At 42.3% G+C, this 13,098-nt stretch overlaps 1 protein-coding gene across 2 annotated transcripts in view; it reads right to left on the bottom strand.

The window, feature by feature from the left end:
• LOC124257458 overlaps nt 1-12,673 on the bottom strand; it is a 44,874-nt gene extending 32,201 nt beyond the window's left edge. Inside the window, exon 1 of one of the 2 annotated variants that reach the window (XR_006893277.1) lies at nt 12,526-12,557. Coding sequence is in view for 1 of the 2 variants with exons in the window: in XM_046691523.1 (XP_046547479.1) it covers nt 12,526-12,598 (73 nt within the window). In the remaining variant the exon portion in view is untranslated. Of the gene's footprint in view, nt 1-12,525 lie in introns of both variants that reach the window. The other variant, XM_046691523.1, reaches the window with a different exon arrangement.
• Between the last annotated feature and the right edge of the window lie 425 nt (nt 12,674-13,098).

The following is a 13,098-nucleotide window of genomic DNA, read 5'->3' as shown; positions in this document are numbered from 1 at the left end:
GGTTGACCAAAATGGTGCTTAAACAACCTACTATCAAGCTAGATTTCAACCTGCAGGATATGGGTATTCTCATAATGAACCTTGGTATGGCGATGGCTACAAAAGACATCCTAGTAAAACAAGGGATAATACCTGAAAATATTATGAAATAAATATAGGATGGCCACGATAGCCATGATGGTCGGTGGTGCGTTAGTAAATGCCCTGGCATTTTCCGGGAGTAATTTCGTCTTCTCGAAACTACGAGAGTCACACGCGGCTGAAATACAGGAAGAAAGAAAACGGCACGATCTCGCTATTGAGAAATTACAGGCCGCACAATCCGAGTACGCTAAAAAACGCCTCCAGAGGATCGATTACATTAACGAACAACTCAGGCGTGAAAACCATGCCGTTCAAACATTCCACGATGTCGACGACGCAGCGAGAGAATACTTCTTATTAACAGGTAAACGATTGGAACCGCTCAATAAACCCACACTCGCTCAGTACTACACACCATCCAAGGGACAAATGGACCGTGAACTGATCTTCATAGCGCTGGGTATAGCAGCGACTGCATTGGTTGCAAAACAATTAGACTAAGTACTCATATAAGTATGCTAAACATGAGACCTGCCCCATACCGATGTGAATACATACTTATGGGGAAGAAAGAACCCTGTGGTAAGAAATGTAGGACAGAGGGGTATTGTTGTTTCCACATGGGAAGCCCTGAATACTCGTGTTCTGTGTGTGGTATAGGGGTTAAAGGACACTACTGTCTATGTAAAGCTCACGGAGTGAACGTAGTCAGACATCACCTCATCTACGAGAATAAAAAAGGCCTACATAAAAGAACGTAGGCGACTTCTCAGGATAGACCCCAATTAGACACTGTGCACACCTACGTATAGCTACGTCTGTGGAACTTAAGATCGAATCTCTGGTTAAAAACATATTCGAAGATGAACTGAACTTATGGGGACGCTTCAGATTTCAGGTCATATTGGAAGTAGTATGGATTAAAGAGGGTGTTAAGTATACTTGCCCCTTCACATGTGAGGGGGACATCACGACTCAACACCAGATAAATTGTTTTACAAGTATACAGGAATACCTACACAACTTCAAGGAATACTATATCCAACAGTGTAAGTACTGGATTGAAACAGCCCATCTAGTGACCTCACTATATTTTTATCAAGGTTGGAGGAGTTACCTCCCTTTACTGTGGTCCAATTAGACATTGATTCTCTTAGGTGTGTACGCAACTATGACTACTATACGTGAGCTTAAGCAAATCGCCAGACACCGTGGTGTGATAGGGTATTCTAGAATGCGGAAGCCAGCCTTGTTGAGATTACTAGGTTTAGAAGCCCCTCCCACGGTAAAACAATTAAAAGCTCAAGCAAAACAGCTTGGGCTCACGGGTTATTCAAACCTGGGGAGAGCCGGGTTAGTCGCATTGTTATCACATGCCCCCGTAGCAAAACCTCCACTGTAAAACAACTAAAAGCTGAGGTTCGGGATTTGGGGTTAGGGGGCTATTCCCGTATGAGGAAACCACAGCTTGTAGAACTATTACGGCAGAATAGAGCTATTGATCTACAGTTCGTGCGCACTGAGCGTGCTGTAGGTAACTATTTGAGAGGCTGGCGCATGCATGTTGATAGGAATATAGATGTCGCAGATATCAAGCCTCTGATAGCTGATAAAATAAACCAGGAACTAAACGATCTTGGAAGTATCAAGTTTCAGATCACAGTTAAAATGTCGCTCGATAAGAACGTGGGGGGAGGGGTCACTGAGTACGTTCAGCCTTACTTCAGAGGTAGGCAAGAGGTCGTGACCCATATAGAGACCATAGACGCATCAATCGATACTAGTTTTCAGCAGATACGAGAATACCTAGAACGCTACACACACTTGGGGTCCGGGTGGGCTGTAGATAAAATCGATAATGTCTATCTAGACATAGCTAACTACGTGCCGTTCAGAGGTGGGTCATACCTAGACTTGCCTCCCTACTATAGGAAAAAACAGGCCATAGTCAACGTCAGGAATAGAGGAGACGATTGTTTTAGGTTAGCTATCAGGTCAGCCTTGTTTCCAGCTGACACTAATTCGAACAGGCCTTCTAGTTATCCCCAAGACGATGGGCTCAACTGGGATGGTATAGATGAACCCACCCCCATATCCCAGATAACTAAAATAGAAAAACAGAATAATCTAGCTATAAATGTCTTTGGGCACGAAGGTAACACAACAATAGTGCACAGGGTCAGCCCTTGGGGGGAACCCCAAACCCCCCCTCGCCAAGTTATCAATATATTCATGATCCAACGAGGTGAAAAGTATCACTACACATGGATAAAACATCTCAGCAGGTTGTTGCACGACCAGTCGAAACACGTTGGGAAAAAACACTTTTGTGTGCGATGCCTGCACGGTTTCAACCGAGCTGATTTATTAGAATCCCACCGGGAGGATTGCCAAGGTGTGGGGCAGACGGCCATACGAGTCGACATGCCTAAGGAAGGTGACAATATCCTAAAATTTGACAACCACAAGAACCAAATGTCTGTTCCTTATATCATATACGCCGACTTTGAAGCCTTGGTTAAACCTGTTGATACTCCCAATGCTCTACCCACAGGTGAGAGCTTCACACTCAAAACACAGGAGCATGAAGCCTGTGGGTTTGGATACATTGTCGTCCGTTGTGACGGGGAAACGAAAGCTCCGGTAGTGTATAGGGGTCCCGACGCTGCTGAAAGGTTTCTAAAGTGTTTGCAGGAGGAAGAAAAAATTATTAGGAATGCCCTGTATACAGTCGCTCCCATCCGTATGACCCGAGCCGACAGATTAGCTCACGCCTGTAGCACTCACTGCCATGTGTGTGACTCACCACTTAACGGTGATTCGGTGAGAGATCACTGCCACGTAACCGGTAAGTATAGAGGCGCCGCTCACAGCGCGTGTAACCTCAAGCTTAGAATCAACCCTAAGATAATAAACATCCCCGTTGTCTTTCACAACTTGAGAGGGTACGACTCTCATTTGATCATGCAGGCCATCGCGAAAATCGATGGTAATATAACGTGCATCCCCAACAACATGGAGAGATACATCTCCATCAGCTTAAACGGCCTTAGGTTCATAGATTCAGTACAATTCTTATTGTCGTCACTCGACAGTCTGGTCAAGGCCAATGATACCTTCCCTATTACCGATCGATACACAGACGCCGAGACTAGACCCCTGCTTATGAGGAAGGGTGTGTACCCTTATTAGTACATGGATAGTTGGGTCAAGTTCGCCGAGACCAGACTACCCCCCATCAGAGAATTTTACAGCAATCTGACAGACTCAGAAATATCCCAAGACGATTACTCGCACGCGAATTAACGTATGGAATAAACTGGGTTGTGAGAATCTGGGTGACTACCACGACCTGTACTTGAGGACAGATGTACTGCTGTTAGCCAACGTGTTTGAGACGTTTAGACGGACATGTTTCAAGCAGTATAAACTCGACCCCGCATGGTATTACACCAGCCCAGGTCTGTCGTGGGATGCCTTGCTTAAAAAGACTGGAGTTAAGTTGGAATTGCTTACAGATTATGACATGCACCTATTCATTGAGAAAGGCTTGCGAGGTGGGATCTCCATGGCAACCAAGCGATACGCGAAAGCAAATAATCAATACGTGAAGGGCTACGATCCAAGCAAGCCAACCAATCACATTCTCTACCTCGACGCCAACAACCTGTACGGTTGGGCTATGAGCCAGTATCTACCCACAGGGGGGATTCGAATGGGCGTCACACGAGGTCGATGTTATGAGCATCGCGTCAGATTCGAATAAAGGTTATATCCTCGAGGTTGACTTGGAATACCCCAAGGCATTACACACATCACACAACAGCTACCCCCTAGCCCCCGAACGTATAAGGGTTAACCCAGACTGGATGTCTGAGTACCAACATAACTTGTTAGGTCGGCGGGTGGCAGACGTTGAAAAACTCGTGCCTAACTTAATGAATAAGACCAAGTACATCGTTCACTATCGCAACCTACAGCTGTACCTGTCGTTGGGTATGAGGCTGACCAAAATACACAGGGTGCTCGTGTTCAACCAGAGCCCATGGATAGAGCCTTACATCAGAATGAACACAGACCTCCGAAAGCTTGCCACCAGTGACTTTGAGAAAAACCTCTACAAGCTCATGAACAACCGGTGTTCGGTAAGACTATGGAGAACCTTAGGAAACGCGTGACCGTGAAGCTGGTTCGGTCGAATGAGGAAGACAAGCTAAGGAGACTGATAGCCAGTCCGGCATTCAACCGTAGCAAGATATTCACCGATGACTTAGTTGCCCTACACATGAAGAAAAGCCACATAAAATTCAACCGGCCTGTTTACGTGGGGATGAGCATCCTCGATTTATCCAAACACCTGATGTACGACTTTTACTACAACAAGCTTAAGAAACAGTACGACGACAGGTGTGAAGTGCTATACACTGACACGGATTCCATGCTGATGGAGATTCGAACCGAGGACGTGTATGATGACATGAAAAAACACCTCGATTTGTACGACACCAGCGACTACCCCAAGGGTCATGCCATACACAGCACGGTAAATAAAAAGGTCCTAGGTAAGATGAAGGACGAGTGTGCTGGCACGCCCATTGCCGAGTACATAGGTTTGAGGCCTAAGATGTATTCCATACTGAAGGCCGACAATGGTGAGATCCGGAAGGCTAAGGGTGTTAAGAAGTACGTGGTGAAACAACACATCAAACACGCCAGATTCAAGGAAGCCCTGTTCAAGACCCGTACTTTTAGACATAAAATGAACACACTTAGAAGTGATGGTCATAAGATATACGGACTGACTATAAACAAGACGTCCCTGTCGCCTATGGACACTAAGCGTTGGATAGCTATTGATGGGATAAACACGTACGCGTACGGACATGAGAAAATTGAACCAAGAACATAGATATATATATGTCACGGAACCAGAGAAAGTTTGAGGCTATTTACTATAGCCCGCGTGGGTACTGGAAAGGAGCTAGCGTTGTAGATAAGCTGGCTAAAATGGCGCGAGTACCCCCGGAGGAAGCCAAAGTGTGGCTTGAAAAACAAGCCCTGTGGCAGATCTATTTGTCGCCACCACGCTACATACCTAGAAGGAAGTTTGGAATTAACATACCTAATAGCGTTCACCAGGCAGACCTACTGTTCCTACCCCATGACAAGAGGTACAAGTATGCCTTAACCGCAGTGGATGTAGCCAGTCGCTACAAGGAAGCCGAACCCTTGACCACAAAAGATTCTACCCAGGTGGCCAGAGGATTCGAACGCATATACAAACGCAGTCCGCTGGCGTGGCCAACAGAGCTGCAAGTTGACCCCGGGCGGGAGTTCATGGGTGCCGTGTCACAACTGCTAGCCAAACACGATACAAAGGTCAGGCGTGGCACGGCTGGAGCCCATCGCAGCCAAGCCATAGTTGAGAGATTCAATAGAACTTTGGCTGAGCGCTTATTCGGACATCAGTATGCGAGGGAGATAGCCACCCCGGGAAAACGATCGACTGAATGGGTCACAAGGTTACCCAAGGTGGTGTCGGCAATCAACCATGAAGTCACCCGTCTCACCGGCAAGAAACCGGCAGACGCTATCAAACTAAAATCAATAGCAGCAGAGTCGGCTGCTCCATTGCGTGGGAAGGAGAAACAGATACCAGATAGGGCCCTAGTGAGGTATCTATACCAGCCTGGGGAACACCAGGGTGATAGTCGTAAGCGAGCCACTGACCCAATATGGTCAATCAAAACTTACAACATAGATAAAGTTGACATGAAATCAGACGAGCCTAACTTGTACTACTTGAGGGATGGGCCAGGGAGAGGGTTTGTAAGAGAAGAATTATTGATCGTACCGTACGGCACAGTGTTACCACCAGTCAACGTGACATAGATGAAAACCGACCTACTTCAGCTAAGTCCGCGGTAGCTCAGTTGGTTGAGTGGTGCGACCTCATTATGTATAGTCTGCGCAAGCTGTACATGTGGGTTCGTATCCCGCCGTCACAACTTTGTGTGATGTGCATGGTGAGAGACACAATTTCCCTTGGGAGGAAGCGCAATACATTTCTATTTCTCCCTTGGGGAATTGTGGTTGCCGGGGACATTTTACTACTTTTCAAAATAGTAGGGGTAATGGTAGTAAGAGCTAAGGGTCCGACCAAAGCCTTATTTGGGAAATAAGGCTTTGCAGAGGCTTTTGTTGGACTTGATCTCGGACTATCATTGTATCTACTACTTGTACAGCTGTTTGCCTAAGTCCACATGTATACAAAGAGGGTCATAATGTCCATGTATGTCGTGTTGAACATAATGTTCGCCTGTGTACCTCAGCGGTGATTGTGCTGAACTGTGACACTACTATGGACTGTAGAACTGTAATCAACGTAATGTCCATGTATGTCGTGTTGAGCATAATGTTGGTCTGTGTACCTCAATGGTGATTGTGCTGAACTGTGACACTACTATGAACTGTAGAACTGTAATCAACGTAATGTCCATGTATGTCGTGTTGAGCATAATGTTGGTCTGTGTACCCGAATGGTGATTGTGCTGAACTGTGACACTACTATGAACTGTAGAACTGTAATCAACGTAATGTCCATGTATGTCGTGTTGAACATAATGTTAGTCTGTGTACCTCAATGGTGATTGTGCTGAACTATGACACTACTATGAACTGTAGAACTGTAATCAACGTAATGTCCATGTATGTCGTGTTGAACATAATGTTGGTCTGTGTACCTCAATGGTGATTGTGCTGAACTGTGACACTACTATGAACTGTAGAACTGTAATCAACGTAATGGTATGTTACGGCGTTGTCGGGTTTAACAGAAACTAAGTCGGAATCTCGCAGTTGGAGAGCTACGTGCTGTAGTAAGAATATACCCCTGTTTTTAATACCTAAACTGGTAGACATTTTCTGGACAAAGAGCTGTCACATTCAAGGCTGCGGCCCTTCTTCTGATAGGTACATGTACAATAGTCCTGTAGGTGCCCCCATATGACGAATAGGCTATTGTAGGCGAAACGTCACAAGTAAGGTATCTTTGTTATGACATACAGACGATTAGTACCAGAGTGTGCGGGTTTTCACGAATCGCTGTCTTCATTCGTTCTTTGTTGAAGAGTTTTTAATGACCTACTGTTTATGTACAGGTCACATGTCACTTACACACAGCCCTCTACACGACAACCTTGCTCTCTTTTCTCAGTGTTTACACGTTACAGTTGGTTGTCACAGGTGCAGTAGTAAAGCTTTCAAATTGTGTTTACAGGTTATTTATATAAAACAACATGTTTACCAGTCGTTGTCAAGTTGTGATGACAGGTGCTCAACGTGGGTGTTTATGTAACATGGAAATCAGTCATGTCTGGTGAATGCAGTGACACCATTTCTATATTGCATTTGAAAGCAGAACCATATATTTGTAAAAAGTATCAACAGGTCATTCAAAGGATCCTGTGTAAACTGACACCTTTCACACCAATGAGTGACTAAGGTGGGTTTTTTAAGGAATACGAAAGTGTACATATGTTATACTTAGCTGTACATAACCACCACATACATAAAAAAACCCATTTTAAGTGACTTGCATAAGGTATTTGCTCACACAAGACATAGTGAGTGAATAAGTAAATATTGCATAAAGGTACGTCAGCAGTATCACATGCATTTCCGGCTAATGTTGTAACAATATTTGATGAAATGGTTATTTATGTATGATTATATCAAAAGTGTGATACTTATCATTCAGTATGTAATGCCTACTGGTGGAACTACGGAAACATAAACGACTCACTCTACTAAAATACATTTTGTATGTAGAATATATATGTGTATAATATATAGTCAAGGAAGAGACAGATGCGTGACAACTAAATATGTGATCACACACGAAACAAGACCACCCTTTCCGTTGGATTACGATTGTTGTAACTGTACATGCTATGGGAAGATTGACAAACCATTTGATCAAAACATTGGGAGTGAAACTTGATTTTAGAAACTGTTGCAATGTACGTCTAATTGTCTATGCTCTCAAGGTATGACCCTGTACATACAACACCATATATCACTTATACTGACACACGTTGAATGTACATTGTAGGTAGTGTATGCATGGTTCATGATAAAAGCACATTACCTCCTCGTATACTCATGATATAGTCAGAATTGTACAATCAACTCTGCTTTTTGCAGGACCCGTGAAGGTCCAGGCTAGAATGAACCTTCAGTAACCTATGCTTGTCGTAAGAGGCGACCAACGGGATCGGGTGGTCAGGCTCGCTGACTTGTTTGACACTAGAACTGTGTATCGTGGCCTAAGTGGAGAGACGATATATCCCAATACCAGTTTAATGAGGCGAGACTATATATCATTAAAGTATTGGTAAGGAACCTGCGACACGATCATCATCACGATACAATGGTGGCGATACGATACGTATCTCGATACTTTACAATTTCTAATAACAGAACAGGTATGATAGATAAAATGACCAAAACTTTATTTGTTATACAGCAGAACTTGTGTTACATTCACACACACTTAAGAAGCTGTTAATCTGATAAAATTTCAGCATTGAATGGTTAAGAAAGTACAGTCAAACATATTCAGTATACCTTGATCTGCTATAAGTATTTTCTGAAATTGAAGTTTCCTTTGAGAAGTTATATTTCCACACCAATGCTTTCACAAACAATTCAATGTAATTTATATCAGAATTCAAAATCACTGAAAAAAGCCCCTCTTAAGTCTGCTTTCTAATTTTAATCTTATTTTGTTCTCTATCTTAAAAAAAGCTTTGTCATCATTCATAGTTGTCAATAAATGGTGTTATTTGTCAGACAATTAAAACAAGATGAATATTCTACAGTTCACAGAGTTTGAAAAATGTTCACACTTTTTCACTTATACACCAACTCCTTTGTTCATGTAACAAAGATAACAGACACAAACAAATTCCTATTTTAGTTTTCTTAGTAAATTATGCAAGTAGTATCGAGATATATCATCTCTTGTGGCTATACAGCGATGTATCATGGACCCTCGCGACATAAATATCCTGATATACTGTATTGCCTAAATATCATTTGTATCGATGCACTCGTATCGCGTAGTTGACGATGCACACATCGATACTAATGATGAATCGTTACACCACTAGCTGACACTTGTCATCGGTTTTCAATTACGCAGATCGATACTCATACTGTTGATCACTGGATTGTTTTGTCCAGACTTGATTATTTACAGACCGCCGCCACATAGCTGGAATATTGCTGAGTGCGACGTAAAACTAAACTCACTCACTCACTTTTGCAGACATTTGTTATCGATGTTGAAAGGATTTTGTCACTTCTATTTAAGACTCCAGGGGCGGTTGGGTAGCCTAATGGTGAAGGCGTTCTCTCGTCATGCTGAAGACCCGTGTTCGATTCTCCACATGGGTGCAATGTGTGAAGCCCATTTCTAATGTGATATTACTGGAATATTGCTAAAAGAGGCGTGAAACTAAATTCACTCACCTTATGACTCCATTTCAATGCATGATAAACTAACTCGTTCTATTGAAGTGTGGGTCATGGAGCACCGGGCATGTTACCCTGTCACTATAAGTGTCCTTGACAGGTTTATATTATCATCATTAGTTTATAGCCATGCGTTGTGTGGTGTATCGGACCATTTAATTCCGACAGAACTAGATTATTGGGTTTCTCTTGATAAAGGTTTTTGAACTTCATGCAACATTAAACGTATTTCAAACTTAGGATTATTGAACAAGTTCATCTGTCCGCTATAACTTTCACCACACATGTTGTGTTAATGAGGATTGTAAATTGATTTTTCATTTAGACGAAGCAAGGTTTAATTACATTGCTCTCCATTCGAGGGCCGTACTGGTCCTGACAGGCCACTCAAAGTCCCACATCCATGTCCGCTCTGGTCCACACAGGCCAAACAGGAGCTCCCCCTCACGGGCCATGTATGAACATGCAACTTATTTATTTTTTTAGTAGCTTAATAGTATAATCACCAAAGTGTTGTTTTGTGTATTTTGGTTGGAGAGATCGGTGGTAATATATGCCAGGTGTGTAAGTAGGTGTGATCGTATATGATAAATGTGTTGTGGGTGGAGGGTGATTTGTAGTGTCAGAAGTGAACTGATGTGATTGTGTGATGAATGTGTTCTGAGTGGTGGCTGATTTGTAGTGTCAGAAGTGAACTGATGTGATTGTGTGATGAATGTGTTGTGAGTGGAGGGTGATTTGTAGTGTCAGAAGTGAACTGATGTGATTGTGTGATGAATGTGTTGTGAGTGGAGGATGATTTGTAGTGTCAGAAGTGAACTGATGTGATTGTGTGATGAATGTGTTGTGAGTGGTGGATGATTTGTAGTGTCAGAAGTGAACTGATGTGATTGTGTGATGAATGTGTTGTGAGTGGAGGATGATTTGTAGTGTCAGAAGTGAACTGATGTGATTGTGTGATGAATGTGTTATGAGTGGAGGATGATTTGTAGTGTCAGAAGTGAACTGATGTGATTGTGTGATGAATGTGTTGTGAGTGGTGGATGATTTAGAAGTGAACTGATGTGATTGTTGATGAATGTGTGAATGTGTTGTGAGTGGAGGATGATTTGTAGTGTCAGAAGTGAACTGATGTGATTGTGTGATGAATGTGTTGTGAGTGCTGGGTGATTTGTAGTGTCAGAAATGAACTGATGAGATTGTGTGATGAATGTGTTGTGAGTGGTGGGTGATTTGTAGTGTCAGAAGTGAACTGATGCGATTGTGTGATAAATTAAAATAGAAATCAGGATACATGTATGAGGTTTAAGATGTGTTTGAGAGCCCGGACCAAGTCGGGCCGAACAGAGACTTAACACTTTTGATTGAGGCTATGTTGAAAAATGAGACAAGGGCTTCACTTTAACGGAGCAGTTATCTTTACATATTGCATTTTATAACATTACAAAGCGACATTTAGGTAGATATAATACTAATCTATGGATTTAAACACAATTCAAGATACGTGTGTTACGTGTAAGTTGCTTTTGACGGCTCGAGCTGGGCCGGGCCGGACCGAACAATTGTGGCCGAGATAATGTTGAGAGTGTGGGGAAGAGATCGTATCATTTAAGGCGGGCATGCTTTAAATACGATGAATAGTGAATTTATGGGGTGGTATGTGATTGGACATAGATGGGCCGAGGGAAATGTGTATCGGAATTGACTGAAGTATTTATACGTTTTAAATCCTGTTTCGTTTAACGATTTCACTTTTAGACGTAACTTTGGTCAGCCAATTCACAGGCTTCTCGTCTCCTTGAGTTTTAGTTGATTTACACGTAATAAGGTTATTGTGGTACGGTTTATGGCTTATGGCTTCCGACTGATCATTATTATCATGGGTGTATGTTGCATTAATTAATTGTAGGCATGGTTTTCGTTAATGGGTTTATTAGCCAATAATAGATTTGGCCCGCCTTAGCCGGCCCGGCCCGACGTTTAGGCCATCCCACCGTCTACGTTAAAATAAATCGAAATTACACTTTCGAGATTTATCAGTGTTGCCTATATAATTAATTAGACACCTAAAAAGCAAATGCAAACTAACTTGCATTTCGATGAAAAACTAATTAGTCACTTATTCTGCACAAGTTTTAAAGCATCATAATGACTTATTAAGGTGGACAGCATCTCTGTAGTTTTTCTGCGAAGTAATCTAAAACGACATATGAATGGTGCTTGTGCAATGTTTCTCCGGGGGAAACACGTGATCACCCAACGCACACGATAATTGTTCACGACACGTCTGACCCCATCAGACTTACCCGCTCACGACTGTGCGCACACCAGAAATGAATAACATTGATATAATTTATCATTCGGACAGCGAGTGAAGTTTGAAAATTTCAGAAAATATATGACTATTTGGCACTCTTATTTTAAATCAATTTTCTGCCGAAATCGTTTACAATTATTTAGGCAAATATTTGAAACGCTAAAAGATAAGTGAGGTTGTCACTGTCGGTATAAATTTACAAATTCTATTTCCAAAATTTTCAAAAAAGCATTTTTCTGGTGTTAGCCTATTGCGACACGGAGCTTTAACATTTATTTTGACGAAGTGGGAGATTGAAGTGCTCTTAATGAAAGTTTCCTCCTGTTTATAAGGTATGCGTTTGACCAGAATGTGTACTTGTAATATCCCTCGCCTACATTCATCCTTGTCTCCGACACGAGGCTGCGCATCGCCGCTGTCTTTGATCTTTGAACATCATGTGTTACATTGTTGCTGTTTTCACGTGCATTATTCGCGCGTACGCGGATCGTATTTCATTGGTTGATTGAAAAATAGTCAATCAAAATGTTTATGGTATAAATAGGAAATAAGACGAATTAGACTTTCATTCAAGCAAAAATTATTACCTTGATATTGTGTGCGTTGGTTGGAGTAGCTTCGACCACTGAGATTAACAACTCGTGTCATATAAGACACCATGTCTTGACCTGTCGTCCTGACGAAGGAGACACACTGACTCACGTCAGCGGACAGCCTTTACCCGACTGTAACAGTCATTGTTGTCCACGGTCGCGATGACCGTATCGTAGTTGATGCAACACTGTTCTCCTCATTACAAGTAGGTATTCAAATTCACTGATTAATCTTATCATAAGCGCATCCTGTAGCAAGCAAGTGTTTTGATGATGATAACACTCACATATGTAAACTTATCTTGCAGCTCATCAGAGGAGGTGCAGCTAGCTGTCAGAACATTATCAACCTTGATAATGATAACTCCTGCTTTGGTCACTTTTAATCATATCGGTTACTGTTTTTCTGTAGTATAATATTTTTACAAACACCGTCTGAAAACATTTTGTTTTACCGCTGACCTCTTTCAAACAAACACGTACCCCTCTCGTTGCATGTTATGTGAAAATATTCAACGACATTTATAGCGTTTTCGTTCATGTTTAAAGTAAAGATGATGCTTTTGC

The sequence above is a fragment of the Haliotis rubra genome, unplaced genomic scaffold (assembly GCF_003918875.1).
Source record: "Haliotis rubra isolate DU_JTF1 unplaced genomic scaffold, ASM391887v1 Scf660, whole genome shotgun sequence".
Taxonomy (NCBI): Eukaryota; Metazoa; Mollusca; class Gastropoda; order Lepetellida; family Haliotidae; genus Haliotis; species Haliotis rubra.
This window is presented reverse-complemented; position numbering and strand designations above follow the sequence as displayed.